Source organism: Clavelina lepadiformis, chromosome 8 (genome assembly GCF_947623445.1).
Source record: "Clavelina lepadiformis chromosome 8, kaClaLepa1.1, whole genome shotgun sequence".
NCBI classification, from domain to species: Eukaryota; Metazoa; Chordata; class Ascidiacea; order Aplousobranchia; family Clavelinidae; genus Clavelina; species Clavelina lepadiformis.
The window spans coordinates 1,441,970-1,465,778 of NC_135247.1; the positions used below are offsets into that span (position 1 = coordinate 1,441,970).

The window sequence follows — 23,809 nt, forward strand, 5'->3', positions numbered from 1 at the left end:
AAGAATCATTATGTTCCACCTCTTAAGCCAAGACAAGCACTGAACACGAGATCCATCCACAATGGATAAGAGAAAGAAAGCACCACCGGCAAAGTATTGGAATGTGCTGCGGGGTGGAAGCGTCGACGAAGGTTTTGAATCTTTTGCAAAAATGAAATTGACTTGTCCGACACTTTTGCAACTAAATCATTATATTCAACTTACCGGCTGGATAAAATCGAATACAATATATCTCCAAGACTTCATAAGGAACAATATTGCATTTAGACCATATGCTGTAGTAGTGTTATTGTTCTTAATACATTTTTATGAAGTGTAAAACTGCAACTTTTGATTTTGAAGTTCTTGGAACATCAGCTGATTGTATCTGATGGGAATTATAAAGCGTTTTAAAAATGACGTTTACCGTAAAGAACGTTTATAATGTCAAATGAGTATTCCAACTTATAATACTTTATCAAATCTCATTTGAACTCGGTATTGGTGACACAGTTTTCACTTTATGATTCCAGATGCTCGTTAAAGGAAGCCACATAGCTGAATATGGGCTGATCACCCATCTGGATGAAGCTATACTTCCCGTCATGGGCCTAAAGAAGGGAAACTGCGTGACTTATTGGCCTAAACATCTATTTAAAATTTATAGTATGCTTCATCGAAAGCTAATCGATAAGATTTTCGAACAGCAAACGTGTATATCTAGGACAAAGCTCAGTCTCAAACAGCTGATTCATTTCAGAAACACCTGTATTTACTAAAGGCTCGTGATAGCGTAGAATTAATGTCATAAAAATGCAAACACTACTGAAATGCCTGATCTAAATTGATCAAATGGTTTACAGCAGAACTGAAACATATAGGCAATGCCAGTAAATTATGCAGATTGTCGGATTGGATATTTTTAGTTTAAAAAAATTGTTAATGGACTGTGTTGGCATTGGTCTTATGTCAGGATCACACGAACCGTTGTCGCAGAAACTAAAGCTTAAAAATTTGTTCAGTTGTATTCTGCCCATGCTAACACGTTATAGATGCTTGCTTTGATTGCTTGCTAGAAGCATCCTGCGAGGAATTGGATGGGCTTATCCAACAACGAAACAAATTATAGTGGTTTATTTGTTATAACTAAAATGTGTTTCCACATTACACCTCTCCTAGAACTGAAAGATACAAAACAATAGCATGTGTTACCTTCTTCAACATTTTGGCATGCTCAGCATGTACTTTATGTGCACTTGGACTACGTGCGCTAACACTAATGCATGCTTCATACGCTTTAAGCGCGTGGAAGTATTTGACTCAGCTCCCGGCATTTCCGTTTCTGTTTGCTTTTGTGAAGGTACTGAAATATTTTTTTTGTAATTCGCAGCTTGTTTGGCCAAGCGTCATCTTCCACGACTGCTACGAGTTATTTTTAAGCATATCATGTCCGAGGCAAAAGTGGAATCTTCTCCTTTGCTGGAGAAGAAGAAAGTTGAGGAAGAGGAAAACCTTCCACATGTTCCGTTCCTACAACTTGTGAGTTTGTCTTCAGAAAATTCTAAAATCAATAGAAAGTTTACATACAGTAGCAATAAGATATGTTCAAGATAGCGATTTCAATAATGGGCAATAATTTGGAACCTTTTTATTTTGTCACAAGCATATCAATTGACAGAAGAATTGCTTTTGAACTATTTCCTCAATCTTAGCCAATTTACTGTATTTACGATTTTTAAACTTCTTTCCAGTTTCGATACGCCACAAGGCTGGATTATTTCTACATCGGGCTCGGGTTGCTTGCTGCGGCAGGATATGGAATTACAACTCCCGTATTGTTCCTTTTTTTCGGCCAAGGTCTTAATGTCTTCACTACTTTCGGTCGTTACCAGGCATGCGGCTTAAATTATGAGACTTGCTACTCAGAAAATTACACCACCATGACCAGAACGTAAGTTACACTTATTGAAAATCAAATCGTGTAAAGCAATTGAAAGGTTGTATATAGCATCGTTGAGAGATCAACAAAAGAGTTTACGGCAAGAAGGTTGGTAAATTTCGTGTAATCATTTGGCAGGTTTCACACTTTCTAACTATGGTTTTCAACAGGCAATGGAACGATAAGACAATGCCGTTGTTAAAATCCTTTAGTGGCAACAGCATGGTAATTGTGTATGCGTTTATCATTACTGGGGTCGTAGCTTTTGGAACAGGAACACTAAACATGTTTTTTTGGAACGTCAGCTCAACCAGGTCAGTTTTCTTGTGCATATGCGGAATGTAAAATTCTCATTTTGATTACTTAAGTGGTCTTATAAAAGATTAGAATGAGAAAATAGGCATTGTAAAGTGTAACACACAGCAAATCTTATCGAAAAAAGGCCAATAAAAATTTTCTGATATTGGATTTACTTCAGAATCGATGGTTGTTATCAGCTGGTTGTTATGTTCAGGAAATTAAAAACGAGATTTCTTTTTTTTGCAGACAAGTCAAAATTATCCAGATAATGTATTTTCGCGCCATATTACGTCAGAACATTGGATTTCACGATCTCAATCCATCTGGTGAAATAAATTCTAGATTATCTGGGTATGACGTCATCAGGAATGTCATAAGGATCTTTTGATTCAGAAATCATGGTAAAATATAACTTGCAAAGAAAACCATTATTTCATGTTTCAAATATTTTCCAGTGATATCGTCACTTTAAAAAAGGCCATTGGTGACAAATTGGGTTTGGTGATGGCTTATTTTGCCATGGGTGTGGCGTCGCTCGTCATTGCATTTGTCTATGCATGGAAGGTTTCTCTTGTGGCGCTCGCCATGACTGTATTCATAATGATTCCATCTGGTTTTATATTCAAGGTATAACGTGATTTATCACTGGTTTCCATCATATCATATCACATCTCTTATCATATCATATCATAATATCACATCATTAGTGGTTGAAAATTGCTTAATTTTTCAGATAATTAATAGACGTGTACTAAATTCAGATCAACGACATTTGCAAGAAACGAGAAACAGATGCGTATTCGAAGGCTGGCGCGATTGCAGAAGAAACTATTTCTTCCATAAAGACTGTGGCAGCGTTTGGTTGCCAAATGAAAGAAGTGGAAAGGTGAGATGGTAGATTATCTAAAATCAAAGCAAAAATTACTTGTGCTAAATAACCATTGGCTGTGACAGGCAAAGTTATGATGTTTTGGAATAAAAGTTTTAACCAAAATTGAAGACGAAGGTCAGATGCAATTCGTTGATATGTGTGAGCAACCTAATTTCTTAAATAAAGCCAACTTTTTCAAAGATATGATCACAATCTAAAGGAGGCGAAAAAAGCTGCAATGTTTCGCGGCGGTGCCTTTGGCGTCTGCATGGGAATGATGTACTTTTCTGCTTTCTGCCAGTATGCAGTATCTTTCTGGTATGGAACCACTCTGGTTATCAAAGGAGAAATCCAAGCGGGCGATATGCTTACGGCTGTCTTCAATGTTTACTTTGCCGGATGGTCCATCGGCACAGTAAGCGGACAATAATGTTTTATTTGTGTTGTCATGTTTTAGCAATTTTTGTAATAGATTATTTTTTGCCCCTTTCTAAATAATACTGGTGGTGTCGTTCGTTCGTAGAAAACCGGAAAAGACACAATGGTTAAAGTAATGTAGTGAGATTAAATAAGAATTATCGTCTTGAAATGCAAACTAACTGTACAGTATTGTGCAAGAAAACCAGTTGTGTAAGTTTGATGTCTTTTTATATTTATGTGCAGTAAATATCATAAAAAATATTACAAAAATATTAAGTAAATATTATATGATAAAAACATTCTTTACCTTTATGAATAAGTATTCGTTTCACGGGAATCGTAAACAATAGCCGCTTTTCAATTAAAGCTTTACTCCAGTAGTACTAATTCTTTAATGGGGGCTAGTTTAGAAAATATCATCCAATGAATATAGAAAAGTCTACTAATAGATAAAAATCTAACAAAACCTGGACATAGTATGCTCAGAAGCGTTGGTTTGATGATCAGATCACGTGCCTGTCTTCATAGCTTAGCACACATATCTCGTCCATTCCACAAGCTCGTGCCGTTGCTGCCAGAATATATCAAGTCATCGATCGAGTTCCTGAAATCGATATTTTTTCAAACGAAGGAGATGAACCAAATCTTGATGACGTCACAATCCAGTTTTCTGACGTCAGCTTCAATTACCCTGCCAGACAAGATGTGGAAGTAAGCAGATGTGATGTTTGTTCCATAAACATCTTATAGGTTTGAATTATAAACATAGAAAAAAAGCAAAAAAAACAGTTGTTGCTTTATATTTCCATGTAAACACTATACAGTTATTCAAAGGTTTATAAATTATAATACACCTAAGTCAATGTCTTTTATATTGGCTATCTTTATTACAGATATTGAAAAAAATAACTTTCGAAATAAAACGTGGACAGCGTGTTGGTTTGGTTGGTCAAAGCGGATGCGGAAAAAGCACAATTGTTCAACTCATTCAAAGGTTTTATGACGTCAAGGTAACGTTGAAAAGAACACAAAATATGTGATTGGTATAATTGCTCAAGTGTATAAGTTAACGTGTAGATGTTTAGGAGGGAACAGTTCATATCGGCGGAAAAGATGTGAGAAGCCTCAACTTGAAAAAGTTAAGAGATTTGATTGGAGTAGTATCCCAAGAACCGGTCCTTTTTGGGACGAGCATTGCTGAAAATATCCGCTGGGGTCGCACTGGAATAAGCGATGAAGAAATTCACGAAGCAGCGAAACAAGCCAATGCTTTCAATTTCGTCATGAAGCTGCCGGGAGTAAAAGAATATTTGGTTTTTGTTTGACTAATTTCAGTAAAAAATTGCTTATTTATTTTTTCCTGTCGTTAAAGTTTGTTTTCTTTTGTGTCAGAAGTTGAAGTCTGACTGATTCTAAATACCAGTTGTAGAAGAGAAGAAGAAATGGGAATAAAGATAATGAGAAAGTTTGCTTTCATTACTTTTAAATTTTCTTAGAAATTCGATACTTTGGTTGGCGAGGCAGGAGGTCAACTGAGCGGAGGACAGAAACAAAGAATCGCGATCGCGAGAGCCATCGCTCGAAATCCTAAGATATTGCTCCTCGATGAAGCGACGTCATCACTGGACACTCATAGTGAAGCGAAAGTTCAAGCTGCCCTGGACAAAGCATCGGAAGGTGATTGCATTGGTGACTCCGATTCTATTTCCTTTCGATGCTTTTTTGTTACACTATTAACTGAAATTTATTGTTTGTCTTATTTAAAAATTATAAGTTAAAAAGTGTATGAAATAAATAATAATCACCGCCACTATTTTTACTGGTACAGGCCGTACCACGGTTGTTGTGGCTCACAGATTGTCGACGATTCGTGATTGTGATAACATAATAGCTCTTCATGACGGCAAAATCATGGAGCAAGGAAGTCATGGAGATTTAATGTCTAATCCGGAAGGAGTTTATCACAGTCTTGTGATGATGCAGAGTGTTGATCATAAGGTTACTGGTGAAGTTGACAAAAAACAAATCTCGGCTGCAGTTCCCAGCAGTCCAATGAGCGACCTGTCCCCTATCAAAAGTTCTCCTCAAAAAATTACGAAGCAAGATGCCGTAAAAGGAGAGAACCTTGGTGACCAAATTAAAGAAAAAGAAGAAGAAGAAGAAGAAGAAGAAGAGCAAATTTTACCAAAGTTTGACTTTTCCCGATTTCTTAAAATGAACGCACCGGAATGGTTTTACGTGGTAGGTGAGTGTTGTCTGCTTATTCTGTGGGTCAAGATCAAAACAAAGTTGCCTTAGAAATGTAACCGGTATGTAATGGTAGCCGAGTATACATGTAGCGTATTAGCAAAGCATTCGTGTTTTCATGCAACAAATGCCGGTACCGGACTAGGCTCTAGCCAGCGGCTAAGACTGAGTTTGGAATAAACTTTTAACAGCGTAAATACACCTGCTGAAAGTTAGGTCATTGACTGAGTGGAAGCAAGGTATTTCGTTTAAGCATTTAAGTACGTTATAGGTCTATAACCACGTCAGTTACTATTTCTTGTCATTCAAACGATATGTCTCATTCCTACTTGGTCAAAACATCAACGTCATGCACACTGTTTCCACATGGTGACATCATAACTTTTACTACGTATGTCATGCTTCGCGTCAAATTTTGGTTTCATCTTTGGCAGCAATCGCCTAATCATAAAAAACTATGCAAAAGTTCTTTATTTAAGCTCAAATTGTTTTCGGACTTGCCTCTTACTTTTGAGTTTCACCCCTTTTTTGAGCGTGTCCTTTGGAAAAATTTGATACGTAAACCATATTGTGAATAATAAAATCTAACTTTGACTTATTACCTTTTAACCACTGTTTGTACTTTAACCACCTGAAATATACAAAACGGCAGAAGTAACCATTACATGCCATACAAAGGAAAATTAGGTACTGAGACACATATGCAGTCATGCAACTAAACCGAAGGTAAACAACATAATTTTCGACGTTATTAGGCGGATGTATCTTTGCTTTTTTTGCTGGAGCTCCTGATCCACTTAGCGCACTCATTATCGCGGAATTCTTCAAGATTTTCACCTACAACAATCCACAGGAAGCTCTAAATCATGCATCTTTTCTTGGTGGAATGTTTGTGGTTTTGGGAGTCGGAGCTTTAATAAGTAACCTCCTGGAGGTTAGAAGTTGATGACTAAAACAAAAGAATTTTATACTTTTATTCCTTCCATTCGTGCTCATTTTGTTTTTTTCTTTTTTTTCTTGTAGCTTGTTTACCAATAAAATCGTTTCTTTTTTTTGTGTCTACTGCGGTAACCTTTTTTCTGTTTGTACTTTATTACATTTCTGCACTCGCTTTACCATCTTGTGACTGGTTCTTATTTTCCAACAGCATCTCTGCTTTGCCAAATCCGGCATACAACTCACCATGCGTTTAAGGAAGAATGTTTTCCGTTCGATTCTTCATCAGGACATCTCCTTCTTTGATGAGCGAGGACATGGCACCGGTACCCTCTGCCACAGGCTGGCTGTAGACGCCTCACAAGTACAAAATTGCACCGGAGAAACGCTTGGAATTGTGATGAAAAATATTTCAACCCTGGGTAAGTTAGCGTTGGTTTACCGTGCAATTTTAGTATTTTAGAGTAAAACTATAGACCTCGTTATATACTGTACGATGACTTTTACCGGATTATAACATTTTCAGTTGTAGCTCTTGGGCTATCTTTTGCTTATGGCTGGAAGGTAACTCTGGTAGTTCTGGCTTTTGTGCCATTTATGGTGTTGGGTTCTTTTGTTCAAATAAAATTCGAAGCTGGAGAAGATCAACAATCCACCGCTGAAGAGAATGAAGCAGGTAATTTTTGCATCTCCTACTGATTTAATTTTTTTCATCGTTAATTGATATTGTCTTCATTATATTTGCGACAAACTTGCTCATACTCTATGCTAAAGTTCTAAGATTTTCAAAAATTGGAAACATGATATTGTGTTTAATTGCTGTCAAAGTAAAGTCTTAATTTAAAATATTACATGAAAAAAATTGAATTGAGTGACTCTACGACTTTCAGGTGCTCTTGCTGCGGAAGCGATCATGAACATTCGAACGGTTGCATCACTTACCAAGGAACATGAACTGGTTGACATGTACGCAGTAAAGATCAAAGGATCCGACAAGTATGAAATTTTAATCAATATTTGGTTTAATTTTTGTGTAAAATCGAAAGAAATTGTTAAATAGGTTATTGATGATAATACCGACAACAGTAGACTCTTAACTTCGTTCATTAACACATAGCAAATGAAGGCATTGCAATCTTGCAAATCAAAGCAGCTAATTATGTTATAAAATAGCTTTATTACAATTTGATTTTGAAAAAATGCACATTCTAACAAAGATGTCGTCGATAAATTGTCTACTTGAAGGATTTTTTATTGTCTTTGCAGAAGAATTTATACCAAATCGACAGTTAAAGGCCTGGTATTTGGATTTGGTCAATGTGTCATATTTTTCGCATTTTCAGCCGCTTTCAAAACTGGATATGAGGCCATTAAATCGGGAGAAATGACATTCTACGCTTTCATTCTGTGAGTGATACTAACTACAGTACGATACAGTAGTATTTGTCTTTTGAGAACAAGAACGTTGTTGTTAATGCAATATCAATTGTTATCGTTTCACATCAATTTCCACAGAGTTTTGATGGCTGTCGTTTTTGGAGCAATGAGTGTTGGAGCGAACGCTGCATTTGCTGCTGACTTTGCCATGGCGAGATTATCGGCGGCCAGAATGATTGCCATCCTAGATCGTCTTCCCGCCATCGACGCATTCAGCACGGAAGGAATTAAACCGGTACTTACAGTCGATATTGGCAAGGATGTAGTTATACAGTAGCTCAAGTTTCGCAAGAACGCGACCAATGTCCGATACAAAGTAACCCTTCTTCTTAATGCCTTTCGGCAAGGCGTTGACGATCTTTGCTCCTATTCAGTGGTCATGATAAACAGTTTCAAATCCGGGCAAAACAACATCAAAAATGTTTGTGTCAATCGGACTTGCGCAACGAAGAGCTCGGTTATTGAGGCTGAAGATGTAAGCGATGATAAGGACACAGCTATATACGGGAACAGTTCGTCAGTCCAAGGATAAAGATTATGCTGCAAATTTAGCATTTTTCAAAATTAATACGACTATTTTTTTATAGTTTTGCTGGTTTTATAGTTGTTTTGATCTATAAAAATTTCTGAACAACAAGATGGGAATAAAGTTGTTCTGTCACACATAATTTATCCTCTTCTTCCACCAGGATCATTGCAAAGGAGAGGTTTTCATCAAATCCGTTTCTTTCCGCTACCCGAATCGACCGGACGCTCTTGTGTTGGAAGGCATTAACGTCAGAGTAAAACCTGGACAGACTTTGGCTCTTGTCGGACAATCTGGCTGTGGGAAAACGACAATAACCAAGCTGATTTCCAGGTTTTATGACGTTGATGGAGGTGGCATGGTGAGTAATGTTTGGAGACATAACTTTCTTCCCCAGACGAAATTATTAATAAAGAAGCTTTTTACTTGCCAAAGTTTGATTTAGATTTCAATTGTTTACAAAAGGTAAAATCAAAATTCAAAGAAGGCAAATTTTTTCTGGCTTCGAAACCGCTTAATTAAAATTGTAATTAGCGTTTACATTGCATAGTTTTAATTGACTTAACACAAAGTTGCTTAATGCAAAGAAAGAGACTTTTCTTGTTTAGTATTTGGACGGCATCGATATCCGTGATCTGAACGTTGCCTGGTTACGTCAGCAAATTGGGGTGGTTTCCCAAGAACCAGTCTTGTTCGATCAAACAATCAAAGAAAATATTCAGTGAGTTTTATACTTTATAACATATAACATTATATAACATATATATAACGTTAATTTGCCGTGGTGAACATATTTAACCCGAGACAAAGCATACATGGGAAACCTTTTCACAGATATGGAGACTGCACGAGAGAAATCCGCGATGAAGAGATAGAAGAAGCAGCTGAGAAGGCGAACGCAGCAAACTTTATTTCGGGGTTACCAGATGTAAATCTTGTTTCCGTATTTTATTCTTAGCTTTTGATGCTATATTAATACAACTTGCCAAGTTTAATATCTTCATGTTACCTTGACAAATCGTTTTTCTCTAATGACGTCAGGGTTACGACACAAACGTAGGAGCAAAAGGCGGGAAATTATCAGGAGGACAGAAGCAGAGAGTTGCCATATCGCGCGCTCTTGTTCGAAATCCCAAAGTTCTTCTGTTGGACGAAGCAACATCCGCTTTGGATACGGAGAGCGAAAAGGTTCGCAGACATTTTTTTTAATATAATGCATGCACTCTGTGCATATTGTTTAGACGTGCACTTGTCCACAACGAATCACGGTCAATTAGCCTATATGATGTCGTGGCCTTTCTCTCCTTAACAAAAGGGTTGTATAAATTCCAGCTACACTATATCATCATCAGCATTGAAAATATTTCAACATTGAAACGAACCATCTGTTAATTATGTTTAACAATATTTTTCCAGTTTCATTCATCCTTGTAATACAGATATTCGTTCAAATGTAAGCAATTATGTTTCATCTATTGTTTGGATCTTCAGTTGCTTTCTTTCGTAAACTAGCTGTTGCGGAAAAAAGTTTGGGCTTCTAGCCTTAAACTACAATAATGAGGATTTGTTACAAAGTTTTTACTCGAAGGTACTTTTGAAATCAAAACATTATAATTTGTCGACGTAGAATAATTTTTTCTTCATGCGGACACAAATCAGATGCTGGTGTTATAATCAAAAAGGGCTAAGTACTTATTCCGTCATTTAGCCTACAACAGGCCGATGCATGTAAAGCCGGTTGACTGAATTTTGTAAGGAAAACACGTGGCAAGAAAGATTTGCTTTTCATTATCATTTATGAATTTTTGTTTATTATAGATAATTTAAGTTTTCTGGTTTGTCGAATACTTAACTAATTTAATCTACTCTTCTGGTTATATCTTAAGCAATTAAACATCTTCCCTCATTTTTAAGATGGTACAGGAGGCGCTAGACACCGCTAGAGAGGGGCGAACAAGCATAGTGATTGCTCATAGACTCTCAACGGTGAAGAACGCGGATCAGATCGCTGTGATTGATCATGGAAGAGTGGTTGAGCTTGGAACGCACGAATCACTCATTGTGAAAAGAGGAGCCTACTACCAGTGAGTGAATTTTTTACCATATCATCCTTCTCATTCTTAGCTTTTGGCATTACAGGTTTCCACGCGCATTTAGTAGATATTAATTTACTGCAACAATAATACTTACTTGAATAAAACTGATTTTCAATTTTTCACTCTTAACAGATTGGTCAACGCACAGTTGAGCTCATAAATGCGATACTCGAAATAATTATGACGATGATGTTTCATAACTGGAAGTGTTTGTCAGGCATCATTCATCGTTATCTCCTAAGAAATACAGAACTGCATGTTCGAAGCACTTTACTTTAAATATTTATAAAAAAGTTTCCTGCGGTTGTTGCCGTTATAATTGCAACCGTTTTCTTTGATTGAATTAAAGTGAATATCATGAAACTGGACTGTTTGCATTTCAAAGCGAAATAGTTTGGGAAGAATTCTAGTGGTGAGTGTAAATTAGGTAAATCCAAAGATGTTGAAGAGTACATTAACGTCTAGCAACATAAAAATTACGTTCAAAATATGATTGCCATCATCGAAATGAATATATTAACGCAATTCCAAAACTAAAGCATACAGCAGGCATATTGTGTCCTAAAATGAATATATATCAAAGACCAGTATAAAAATAACAAATTTACGACGCTTGACCTCGCTAGACTGACGCGTGACCGTATTACCTCCTTAACCGAAGCCAAGTACAGCAATTCTACTAAATTTGTAACACATTCAACTCATTTCAGGCACATTGCTATTTCGTCTAATTCTTGAATCGTCAATAATTCAGTGTCGTCGTCAAACTCATGCCTGAAGTTTGCAGACAGCAGAGAGTTGCTACAACATGAACTTCGTTTACACACTGTTTGGCTAAATTGTGTATTACCTATAATCGTTCGATGTGAGTGGACATATTATTGATGTTTATGCTAAAAGTATAAGGCGTATATATGTAAAAATAAAATGCAGGATATAAGATGGCACTCAAGAGTTAGCTTTTATGTTTCATTTCTCTATACACAAGCTTTTTCAAGCATCAGCTTGCCTCATCAAGTGTACTAAGTAGGTCTATAAGGCGTGTAATGCAAATTTATTACGATTATGGCGATTATGTTAAAAAAACACATTAAAACTCATAGAATCCACGATATAATTTTCTCTTTACTTTCCATATGCTCTATGAAGGAAGCCTTTATTCAATATGGAATGGGTCACAATCCCTACTTGTTTTTTCGCCAAAACGTTAAGGACAGGAAATTGCTTTATTTGGAGGCTAGGTCTACATACGGACAGTTCTTCAGTACTTGCGGTGTAAATCGATGCAAGCTTATTTATAATTAGAGAGTCCGGCGCTATCTCACTGGTCTATCTTCGCTTTGTCATCTTAAAAGCATCCCAGTGTTTGTCCCATTATTGTACTCCCTACTTGTTATTCATTATTATAGGAAGTTATTATTTCACCGAATGTAGGTCAAGCAGCCCGTTGTTAAAGATATGTAGTTAGGAGAATGAGCGTGTAAAAAGCTAATTTTAGTTACTTTGGGTTTAGTTGAAGTTAGCTGTAGATTAGAAAATAGAATTGGATTAGGTTACTATGTTATAGAAACTTAGGTTAACAAGAAGCTGTGAAAAATAGCTTTGAAACACGATTTTTCCGGTGGAATACTGACTGCCACTATTACAATATCACGTTAAGCCTTAATATAGAATGTAGGCTATAAAGCAACATAAGCGAACTAGACACTTATGGATTAAAAAATTATAATAATTTTTCCAATTAATTGCTATCTTTCGGCACGATGAATAGACCTACATAAATATACATAGTGACTACAATTTCGGTGATCTACTTTAACAGAGTGTCAATCATTTTTTTTTTCGTCGAAAGTGCGGTGGGGACGAAAACTTAAGCCAGTTAATTGTTACTAACACGCGCCAACGAACAGGAAAAAGTGACAAAGCCGAAAAGGCTAACGTGCTCAAGAGAAGAGAAATAATGTTAATATTTACTGGCCTATGTTGCTAGGCCTAGCTGTAATGCATGAAAATGATATTCATTTGTAACGTCTTGTGCTGCATAGCTAACGTGATGGTGCTATTTCCTTTTGTCCTATCCCAACAGAAATCATGCAGTCTTTTTAAGCTTCCCAATAGAGTACGGCAACTTCACTTAAAAGCATACACTTCGCTTAAGCGTAAATCAAACCATCGCAGCTTCTTAAACGGTTTCTTTGTACATCCGTAGGCCAGCATTTACGACCTTGGAATTTGTTTCCTCGTAAACCGATTGTGACATTTCAATAGCAATATGGCGTGACAATGCTTATTTGAAGTACATAAGTATGGCTTGAACATAATCATGGATTCAAGTAGCATTAAACTAGAAACTATCCCACAATCTAGAAGAAGAATATTAGCTTTTTTGGAAATTTTTTAATCTTCACAATTTACCAAACTCACCTTGATCAGTCGTATAAAGTTCAGCAACAGTCGGTGCAGCTTTCGCATATCTGCTCTTGCGCTTCTCCAGCTTTCAACCGATGGCTATTAGCCTACCTATCGCTTCTGCCTTTACGGTAATAGCACTTGTCGTATTTGCACCTTACCTTGACGAAAATAATGCATTGATTACAGAACAATAATTTCCCAAACGCTTTCCTAATACGTAAATGGAAATGCTGAGAGTGAACCAATTGTATCAGAAATCAGGTTTGCCTTACAGTACGTACATGTTTTCACTGCTAACACAACATGTATTAATTTCAGTGCAATTGTGATGTCATTATCTAATTGCGCTACTTGAGAAATTGGCTACTTTCAATGCTTCAAGAAAGCCAGGTGCTTTTTATGCTTTTCTCGAAAAAAAAAAAGGCTAAAGAGGAAGGCCCTGGCCCCTGGGGCCGTTTTATGTTGTAGCGCGGTCAAAGGGGATTCATTAAAATTCAAATTGAGTTATAATCTGTATGGTATCGGGGCGCAACTTCTGTGAAAATCTGACCTCTGTAAACGCCGCTGTCAATAATGCTTTTCCGGTTTGTGACTGACACACTGACTGAGTAATTCGCTCATAACTTATACTGTGTATTCGCTATGCTTGTAGAATATAAAGTGTAGATACTAGATATAAGATAGTGCAAGAGTCACCTATACTGTGAAGAAATAAGGTTGCAGAAAAACACAGTTTTATATGTCTAGTTAAGCCTACTCTCCAAAAGTTAGTAGCTTTCTTGGAAGTGTAGCTCGCAAAAAACGAATAACAAACTGACACATAATAGAGGTATTGGTTATTGAGTTAGTCTCCAAGTTAAGAATTTTATAAATGTAGGCATTATAAAGTTATAGCAAAACTGGCGCATAGAAGAAATAGGAATTGGCAACTCCCAATTGTAGATTTTCAAAACCGAGAAAACTGAATTGGACTTCGAGCAATTTGTTTCCTTAAAATTAACTGTCTATTAACTTTGCTCATACTACCCCACAAGTAGCCTAATGCACGTTTCTGCCTGCGCTCATTGCAGCATGGGGAACGCATATTTCCCGTAATTAGTCAGCGCAGCTTGCACAAGGGCGTTTCTCCATCTCAGCTTAGGCTTAAAACAGACCAGGATTTTTTTGCTGCTTAATGCAACAACAGAAAAGTCATGGCGATAACAAAAGTAGAAAATTCTCCTCTGCTGGAGAAGAAACAAGATGAAGAAGAGAAACATAAGCATCCTCCGCCTATCAGGTTCCTACAACTTGTGAGTTTTTCCTACCACGTTGTAGGCCTAATAATGGCATAGTATAGCACATGTTTTGTTCGACGTTAATTTATAGTTTTGTTACAAAGTCCTTGCTTACGTTTTATCCAAAATGGCGTAGTACTTTTTAAATTTCTTTCCAGTTTCGATACGCCACGACGCTGGATTATTTCTACATCGGGCTCGGGTCGCTTGCTGCGGCAGGATATGGAATTACAAGTCCCGCCTTGTTTCTTTTTTTCGGCCAAGGTATCAACGTCTTCACTACCTTCGGTCGCTACAAAGCATGCGGCTTAAATTATGAGACTTGCCGCTATGAAAATTACACCACCATGACCAAAACGTAAGTATAATATGTTAAGTTTCATTAAAAAGTTGTGTACACCGTTGTGGAAGAAACTCTTAAGTTGAAACAGATTTGTAAATTTCCTGTAATCATTTTGCTATTGGACCGACCTCTTTAATCATATGTTTTCAACAGGCAATGGAACGATCAGATAATGCCTGTGATCGTATCCTTTGGTAATAGCAGTATGGTGTCCATTTATGCGTTTATTATCACTGGGAGCATAGCACTTGTGACCGCATCACTACAGATGTTTTTCTGGAATATTAGCTCGACCAGGTCAATTTTCTTGTATAATGAGAATTAAATTACGTTTTTAGTTATTCGATATTTTGATGAGCTTTCCTTATAGCGCAGTATGACAAACATAAACAATATTCAGCAAATTTTCCTTACTTTTATTAAATCGATTTTGATTCAAATTTGGCAGTTATCGAAATTGGAGTTTTGTTTTGTTAGACAAGTCAAAATGATCCAGATAATGTATTTTCGAGCCTTCTTACGTCAGGACGTCGGATTTCACGATCTCAATTTTTCTGGTGAACTAAATTCAAGATTGTCGAGGTATGACATCATATACACAATAATATACATCAGACGCGATCATTCTTGGTGTGAGAATTATTTATTTGTGAAGAAAGCTTTCGCAGATTTTGTAGAAAATTATTTGAAGATTCAAGTATTTTTCAGTGATACAGTCACTTTAAGAAAGGCTATCGGCGACAAACTGAGTTTGGTGATAGCTTATTTTGCCATGGGTGTGGCGTCGATTGTCGTGGCACTTGTCTATGCATGGAAGGTTGCTCTTGTGGCGCTTGCCATGACAGTATTCATGATGATACCAGTTGGTGTTTTATATAAGGTATAACGTGATTTATAAATTTTTGTAATCGTCAACATGTAAAAATTGTTTACCAGGTAATAGAGTATAGACCTACAGTAGGCTTATACTTAAATTCAGATAAACGACATTTGTAAGAAACGGGAAACAGATGCTTATTCGAAGGCTGGAGCGATTGCAGAAGAAACGATTTCTTCCGTAAAGACTGTGGCATCTTTTGGTTGCCAAATGAAAGAAGTGGAAAGGTGAGATTAGAGATGTTTAACGAATTTTGTTTCTATGTGAAGATCAAAATAAAAACTTAACTTTACTTCATAACCATAACTATTTAAAATGTCAAATGACATAATCTCCATCAAAGTTTACAGCGAATTGTTTGAGTTCCTGCCAGCGAAATGTTGATTTGACTTGTTCTGTTTAAACCATATCAAAAAAACATATCTAACCCAATAAATGATGTTGAATCATAGAAATCGGAAAACTGTGAATCATAGAAAATGTTCCTCAGGCTCTAAAATCTGGTATTGAGTTTAAGTTTGAGAGGTTTATTGACATGGCAAGCACGAAGTGAACTGTTAAATCCAACTTTTCCAAAGATACGATCACAATCTAAAAGAGGCGAAAAAAGCCGCTATGTTTCGCGGTGGTGCCTTTGGCGTCTGCATGGGACTGATGTTCTTTACCATGTATTGCCAAAATGCATTATCTTTCTGGTATGGAACCACTCTGGTCCTTCACGGAGAAATCGAAGCGGGCGATATGCTTATGGCTGTTTTCAATGTTCTCTTTGCCGGATGGTGCATCGGCACAGTAAGTGAACGCTTGAGTTCTTATTCATAGCCTAGATTCTATGCAGATTTATGTAAGATGTTTTTTCGATGATTTCAAAAACAAAGTTTGCTTAGTTGTGTGTGTCTTCAAAAAAAGAACGATAACTTGAAAAACGTAATTCTTAACTTAGTCAAGAATTATTTAGTTGAATTCCCAATAACTTGTTCAGTTTCTCATGCAAACGATGAGAAAGTTTTTTAAATTTATTAATTTCTATTTTTGTATCTTGGTCTCAATATTGTAATGGAAGCTAATTTATGTCTTATCATGCTCTAGATTTCGTAGGATCTAGACATAGAATGCTTAGAAGCGTTGATTTGATGATCAGATCACGTGCCTATCTTCACAGCTCAGCACAAATATCTCGTCCATTCCACAAGCTCGTGCCGTTGCTGCCAGAATATATCAAGTCATCGATCGAGTTCCTGAAATCGATATTTTCTCAAACGAAGGGGATCATCCAAGTCATGATGACGTCACAATCAAGTTTTCAGATGTCAATTTCAAATACCCTACCAGAGAAGATGTGAAGGTAAGCCGATATGTTATAGCCATAATAAATAAATTAGAAATTAAATTAGTTCTAATAAATTAGGATCCTTGTACACACAATAATGAACTTTCAATAAAGAGAATTTTTAGGGTCGTTTCAAGTCGCTTATAACTTAAATTTCCGAGTTCAAGTGATCACCTGTAAGGCTAAGTGACTTTGGTTATAATGATAAAGGGCCTTAAGCGGAAAAAAGAATATGAAAATTTTTAGCATCTTTAATATTTTATTGCAGACATGGTAGTTATATACAGTAGTTACAACGCAAACAATTTTTTTTAGAAAAGGTAAAAAATCTCAATCCTTTAAGCCCTATCTATACAAAGTTATAAGTTAGCAGTGTCAATTTGACACTGGAGCCTGGCAGTGTCAATTTGACACTGGAGTAAATTATATAAGACTAAATAGTCTTAGTTTCACGCAGAATACATTAAATTCTTAAAGATTAAATCTGAGTTTTGTTAAATTATTTGCCTTATAAAAGGTCATTAAGGATATGTCCTTTACAATTGAACACGGACAGCGAGTTGGCCTGGTTGGTCAAAGCGGATGCGGAAAAAGCACAATTGTTCAACTCATTCAAAGGTTTTATGACGTCAAGGTAAGAGCACAATAGAGATCACAACATGTTGAGTTGTTTAAAATTTCAAGCTGTGGAGGTTTAGGATGGATCAGTTCATATCGGCGGCAAAAATGTGAAAAATCTTAACCTGAAAATGTTAAGAGATTTAATTGGAGTAGTATCCCAAGAACCGGTCCTTTTTGGGACGAGCATTGCTGAAAATATCCGCTGGGGTCGCACTGGAATAAGCGATGAAGAACTTCACGAAGCGGCGAAAAAAGCAAATGCTTTCAATTTCATCATGAAGCTACCCGAGGTTAAAAAATCATGTCTTGAAATTTGCTTAAGTTTTTTTATGATGATGACATTGGTTTAATTATCTGTTATCTTGCCTTCTACAGAGAAGAACTCTTCATTTTTCTACAAAAAATATCTTATTCTTTAATATGTTTGTTTAGAAATTCGATACTTTGGTGGGCGAGGCAGGAAGTCAATTGAGTGGAGGACAGAAACAAAGAATCGCGATCGCGAGAGCCATCGCGCGAAATCCCAAGATATTGCTTCTTGATGAAGCAACGTCATCATTGGACACTCATAGTGAAGCGAAAGTTCAAGCTGCGCTGGACAGAGCATCGGAAGGTGATTGCACTGGTGACCCCGCACTGATATTTTTCACTTAAGTTTCTAGTTATAATATTAATTGATTTTATTGTTTCCGTTGCTTAAATATTATAAATAAGCAGTCAACCTTCTTTTTTCGCTGCTTCAGGCCGCACCACGGTTGTTGTGGCTCACAGATTGTCGACGATTCGAGATTGTGATAAAATAATCGCCCTTCATGACGGTAGTATAATGGAGCAAGGGAACCATGAGGAGTTGATGTCGAATCCAGGAGGAGTTTATCACACTCTTGTGATGATGAAGAGCGTTGATCATTGTGCTACCGGTGAAGTTGATGAAGAAAAATTCCCCGCTCTTGTCCTCGGCAGCCCAACAAAAAAACTGTCTCCAATCAAAAGTTCTTTACAGAAAGATTTAAAGCACGTAGAGGTAAAAGATGAGGAAGATGATGATGATGATGAAGAAGAGGAAGAAGAAGTAGATTTGCCAAAGTTTGATTTTACCCGATTTCTCAAGATGAACGCACCGGAATGGCTTTACGTGATAAGTACGTGATGCTTTGTCGTTGTTAAGGTGCTATGCTCTTTTTTGTGTATTACAAGCAGGCACGCCAAAAAATAAAAGATTGGTTTTGATGTACATCCTTTAACTGCGTTTTTCGTAACACGCATCTAAAAAAAAAAATTAATACGAACAAATAAAAAGAAAAATTAGGCTTATTTGTAATACAAACTAATATAATGTGTACCGTGTATTAGGCCAAGTATATTAGTGCGACCTGTTCAATTCACATTAGCATTACCAAGTCAAATACACATATACGGTTTCGACGTATGCTTTAGGCGGATGTTTCTTTTCTGTTCTCGCGGGTGCTCCGGATCCACTCAGCGCACTTATAATAGCCGAGTTTTTCAAAGTTTTCACCTACACCGATGTGCAGGAGGCATTACAGAGAGCATCTTTTCTTGGTGGCATGTTTGTGGTTTTGGGAGCTGGAGCTCTACTCAGCAACATCTTGGAGGTATGGTGTGATGTGGTACGGTATCATTTCGTAGTTTGACACCAAGTGAAGAATGATCAACTACGAAACCAATCGCTAAGAAAAAAACTAAAAAATCGTTTGCTTCTCCCCAATGGTGATTGCTCTCTTTCTCTGTTTATTGCATTGTGACCATGTCGCTGTTTTGTGCTTCAAACAGAATCTGTGCTTTGCAAAATCCGGCATGGAACTCACAATGCGTTTGAGGAAGGGTGTTTTCAAATCGATTCTTCATCAGGACATCTCCTTTTTTGATGAGCGAGGCCATGGTACCGGTACCCTTTGCCACAGACTGGCTGTTGATGCTTCTCGAGTTCAAAATTGCACCGGAGAAACGATTGGAATTGTGATGAAAAATATTTCAACCCTGGGTAAGTTATTATTGGTGCAATTTTAGGGGTTTAGCTTCACATTACATACATTTTTTTATATACTCACATTTACTGGACTATTATACTGTATATTCAGTTGTAGCTCTCGGGCTATCTTTTGCTTATGGCTGGAAGGTAACATTGGTAGTGATCCCTTTTCTGCCATTTATGGTGTTGGGTACTTTTGTTCAAATAAAATTCGAATCTGGAGAAGATGAACAATCCACCGCTGAAGAGAATGAAGCAGGTGATTTTTGCATCTTCAACTCATTATATTGTCTTAGTTATTATTATTAGTTATTGTCTCATTATTACGTCAGAGTTGTCTTCATCTGAATCCCAGATTCTAACATTTGTAAAGATTTGAGAACACAAATTTGCTTTGCTAACGACGAAATGACTAGGTTAAGTATTCCCTGAAGATGTAAATTTTAAAATCATATTTTATATCATATGTTTTTCAGGTGCTCTTGCTACGGAAGCGATCATGAACATTCGAACAGTTGCATCACTTACCAAGGAACATGAACTGGTTGACATGTACACAACGAAAATCAAAGGATCTTCCAAGTAGGACATTGTGATAAAAGTTATGTTAAAGATTTTAAGAAGTATAACGAGACTTGAGAAATCTTGAGACGAATGATAACAAAAGTAAAATTCTATTTATTCTCTTAAAGTATGTTAAGTGACAATGCTGTGAACTAAGCAAACAAAGTAACGTATGCTTTTCAAACTGTTGATAACATATTAGAAACGTTTTTGCTGAGAAAATATTTTTCAACTTTTTAGCTCCCTTTTTTAATTGTTTACGTAGGAAAATTTACATCAAATCGGCAGTTAAAGGCTTAGTATACGGATTTGGTCAGTGCGCCACATTTTTCGCGTTTGCAGCTGCTTTCAAAATCGGATCTGAGGTCATCAAATCGGGAGAAATGACTTTCTACGAATTCATTCTGTGGGTTAACTTAATTATGACTCAGTGTCATCTCGACTGTCATATTGACACAACGCCATTCTTAAATGTTACTTTACCATGCAGAGTACTGATTGCGGTCATGTTCGGAGCCATTGGTATTGGAGCCAACACTGCGTTTGCTGCGGACTTTGCGAAAGCCACGTTATCGGCGGCCAGAATGATTGCCATCCTCGATCGTATTCCCTTCATCGACGCATCCAGCACAAAGGGAACAAAACCGGTAATTTTTTCTGAAGAATTTTCGCTGTGGTGTTTGGCTCTTAGTTACATTGTCTTAGACATCCTGATTAATTATGATTTCAGAATGACAGAATTGCATAATTCTTGTTAATTACGTAGCCTACTTGATCAATTTTTCCGTGATAGGATCATTGCAAAGGAGAGATTTTCATTAAATCCGTTTCTTTCCGCTACCCGAATCGACCAGACGCTCTTGTGTTGGAAGGCATTAACGTCAGAGTAAAACCTGGACAAACTTTGGCTCTTGTCGGACAATCTGGCTGCGGGAAAACGACAATAATCAAGTTGATTTCCAGGTTTTATGACGTTGATGGAGGTGGCGTGGTGAGTTTGAATATCTTTCTAGCTTTTATGAAAACTTTTACAGAGATCTGGTTTTTATCTCAAAATGTTCAAAAGCATGTTTTTCTTGGTTAGTATTTGGATGAAACCGACATCCGTGATTTGAACGTTGCCTGGTTACGTCAGCAGATTGGGGTGGTTTCCCAAGAACCAGTCTTGCTCAATCAAACAATCAAAGAAAATATCCAGTGAGTTTCACCAAATACCACAGCTTATAGTGAAAGTAGAATAACCCAAGGCAATTTGTCCAAAGATACGGAGACTGCACGAGAGAAATCAGCGATGAAGAGATAGAAGAAGCAGCTGAGAAGGCGAACGCGGCAAACTTTATTTCGGGGTTACCAGATGTAAATCGTGCTTTCGTATTTTCTGCTTACAGTTTTTTTTGCGCTTCAGTCAGTAGGCCTATACTGTAATTATGGGAACCTTTTAACTTCTATCGATTGTCGTTGTTTTGGCAAATTTCCATTTCTAATTACGTTAGGGTTACGACACACCCGTAGGCGCAAAAGGCGGAAAGTTGTCAGGAGGACAGAAGCAGAGAGTCGCGATATCGCGCGCTCTTGTTCGAAATCCGAAAGTTCTTCTTCTAGATGAAGCGACATCCGCGTTGGATACAGAAAGCGAAAAGGTTTGCAGAAATTGTTCTCCTTAGACACAGTAACAGAGATTTATCTTTACATCTTTCCAGTGGATCTTCAATTACAACTTCCACATCCTTCTGTTTTTTCTTGCTCTGTATTCTTACTGACAAGCATTTTCATCACTTTCCTTTAATTCTAGATCTTTTCCTTTTTCGATGCTTTCACCATTGTATTTTGCCTGTTCCAGCAAGATGACAGACAATTAAATCAATAGAAATTAACAAACGTCTATTCTTAATCTTCAGATGGTACAGGAGGCGCTAGACGCCGCTAGAGAGGGGCGAACAAGCATAGTGATCGCTCATCGACTCTCAACGGTGAAGAACGCGGATCAAATCGCTGTGATTGATCATGGAAGAGTGGTTGAGCTTGGAACGCACGAATCACTCATCGTGAAAAGAGGACTTTATTACAAGTGAGTGAATTTCACAAATCATTACCCGCTTATACCTGCTCTATGAAAATGTAGTTGTAATTTTACTTTGAAAACTTTTCTTTACAATTTTCTTTTGTTTTATTAGATTGGTCAATGCGCAATTCATGCCCAGCTTGTGAAGAATGTTTTCTGATGAATCATCACTAGGGCAACCAGTTTTTTGACCTAAAAAGTTTAAATTTTGACCTTATTTTGACCTAAAAAGTTTAAATTATGACCTTATTTTGAAAAACGCTATACTGATAGTCTCTACACTGTCTACAGCAACTTTCTAATCTAAAGCTGCATTTAAAATTGACAAAACGCTTTTCTATGTGTTGACTTTTTTTCGTTTCTGCGTATTAAGATTGACAACTTGCAGTTTCAAATGCAATGCCTTCACATCGTGACGTCACCAGATGCGCTGAAAGGCCTTCCCTCTCTTTGTGGCTTTGGTTCTAAGTATAATTTAGGGCACTGGAATTGTTTGCGGTAAAAGAAAAGAGAAAAACGGAAGAATAATATTACAAAATGGTTACAAAATTACAAGTTTAATAGATTTTGACCTAAAAAGAAGACCTAAAGAAACAATTTGACCGTATTTTGACCTAACGTAACATTTTGACTTTATTTGACCTAATAACTTCTATACCACACGTCGTACAAAGCTGAAATTTGTTTTGTGCTTGTTTGATAGCATTCTGAGCAGGTTAAAAAAATTGACCATATTGACTTTTGGTTGCCCTAATCATCACAAATCTGTTAATCTTTTTCAAGCCTTATGGACGCGCTCATGTTTTGGTTATGTTCCATCGTATTTGCGCACACACGTTTACTTAATTTTGTTTATCTTTCTGTCGTTTTGGAAAGTAAGTTGTCAGCTCAAAGGAAGTATAATATTCAATAAAACTGAAAAATATTAAAGCAGATGTAGCGGTTTTGAGCAAAGCAATCCAACCTAAATTTTTCGTCATGAACTTATTTAGTGAAGGCAACCGCGTCTGTCATTACCGATAAAGCTTATACACAACTACTTTGACACGATTATATGTGAGCCAGATAAATTAATTTGAACCATCGCTGTTTAGCCACGGTTTGTATTTTTTTAATCTTTTGTTTAACTTGTTGCTTTTTTGCCGACTAACAATACAAGACGCTCTATGATAAGCCTGGCAAACTCATAGGTGACGGATGATAGACGTTTGCAGACCCTTATCTGAAGCAAAAGTGACCTAGTTTGACTCCGACAGAAACTCATCTTGACTCCTCATTCGGCTGCTTATCTTTCCCGGCAGTATATAATTATGTAACAATAGATCGACCAACACGCAGAAAAGTAAAAATTTTGTTGAATATCGGACCAAATGAACAAAAAAAAGAGAATAAACTAAAAGGCAAACGAAGCTATAAAGAAAATTAATAAACGCTAATTAACGGGAAAAAACGTAGAAAATTCGGTAAAGCAACAAAGAAACTGTAAAGTGAATGATCCATTGCGTGGCAGTAACATGATGCTAAACCGCCACAATTCCAGGCAGGTTCACTTACTCCTTTCCTCGTCGGCGCTATTGCC

At 37.0% G+C, this 23,809-nt stretch overlaps 2 protein-coding genes across 4 annotated transcripts; both read left to right on the forward strand.

The window, feature by feature from the left end:
* The first annotated feature begins 661 nt into the window (after positions 1-661).
* LOC143468180 (ATP-dependent translocase ABCB1-like) lies at positions 662-11,114 on the forward strand. The gene is made up of 24 exons (XM_076965207.1): positions 662-1,518; positions 1,731-1,930; positions 2,089-2,232; positions 2,465-2,569; positions 2,674-2,845; positions 2,980-3,104; positions 3,291-3,504; positions 4,038-4,220; positions 4,403-4,519; positions 4,595-4,807; positions 5,006-5,186; positions 5,338-5,754; positions 6,512-6,690; positions 6,904-7,114; positions 7,219-7,368; positions 7,583-7,688; positions 7,959-8,099; positions 8,208-8,364; positions 8,819-9,016; positions 9,264-9,376; positions 9,490-9,583; positions 9,697-9,843; positions 10,570-10,739; positions 10,884-11,114. The coding sequence occupies exons 1-24, from the start codon at positions 1,426-1,428 to the stop codon at positions 10,909-10,911; spliced, it is 3,858 nt and encodes a 1,285-aa protein (XP_076821322.1). The 5' UTR covers positions 662-1,425; the 3' UTR covers positions 10,912-11,114.
* Positions 11,115-12,015: 901 nt separating this feature from the next.
* On the forward strand, positions 12,016-23,413 carry LOC143468179 (ATP-dependent translocase ABCB1-like). 3 transcript variants are annotated; one of them, XM_076965204.1, is made up of 23 exons: positions 12,017-14,455; positions 14,599-14,798; positions 14,937-15,080; positions 15,261-15,663; positions 15,763-15,887; positions 16,239-16,452; positions 16,823-17,005; positions 17,508-17,624; positions 17,689-17,901; positions 18,044-18,224; positions 18,355-18,753; positions 19,049-19,227; positions 19,406-19,616; positions 19,714-19,863; positions 20,081-20,186; positions 20,434-20,574; positions 20,659-20,815; positions 20,962-21,159; positions 21,253-21,365; positions 21,431-21,524; positions 21,662-21,808; positions 22,067-22,236; positions 22,343-23,413. In XM_076965204.1, exons 1-23 carry the CDS (start codon positions 14,357-14,359, stop codon positions 22,374-22,376), a joined length of 3,978 nt encoding a protein of 1,325 aa, XP_076821319.1. In that variant the 5' UTR covers positions 12,017-14,356; the 3' UTR covers positions 22,377-23,413. The 3 variants fall into 3 exon arrangements, with proteins under 3 accessions (XP_076821320.1, XP_076821319.1, XP_076821321.1); XM_076965206.1 differs by having other exon boundaries at positions 14,660-14,798; XM_076965205.1 differs by lacking the exon at positions 20,434-20,574 and having other exon boundaries at positions 12,016-14,455.
* Positions 23,414-23,809: the final 396 nt, after the last annotated feature.

Excerpts from the sequence above, each read along its gene's own strand:
- LOC143468180 (XM_076965207.1), top strand. The coding sequence starts at position 1,426 with ATGTCCGAGGCAAAAGTGGAATCTTCTCCTTTGCTGGAGAAGAAGAAA. Across the intron at positions 3,105-3,290 it reads CAAATGAAAGAAGTGGAAAG|ATATGATCACAATCTAAAGG; the intron begins GTGAGATGGTAG and ends ACTTTTTCAAAG. Across the intron at positions 9,844-10,569 it reads TGGATACGGAGAGCGAAAAG|ATGGTACAGGAGGCGCTAGA; the intron begins GTTCGCAGACAT and ends CTCATTTTTAAG.
- LOC143468179 (XM_076965204.1), top strand. The coding sequence starts at position 14,357 with ATGGCGATAACAAAAGTAGAAAATTCTCCTCTGCTGGAGAAGAAACAA. Across the intron at positions 17,625-17,688 it reads AAAGGTTTTATGACGTCAAG|GATGGATCAGTTCATATCGG; the intron begins GTAAGAGCACAA and ends GTGGAGGTTTAG. Across the intron at positions 19,228-19,405 it reads TACTCAGCAACATCTTGGAG|AATCTGTGCTTTGCAAAATC; the intron begins GTATGGTGTGAT and ends TGCTTCAAACAG.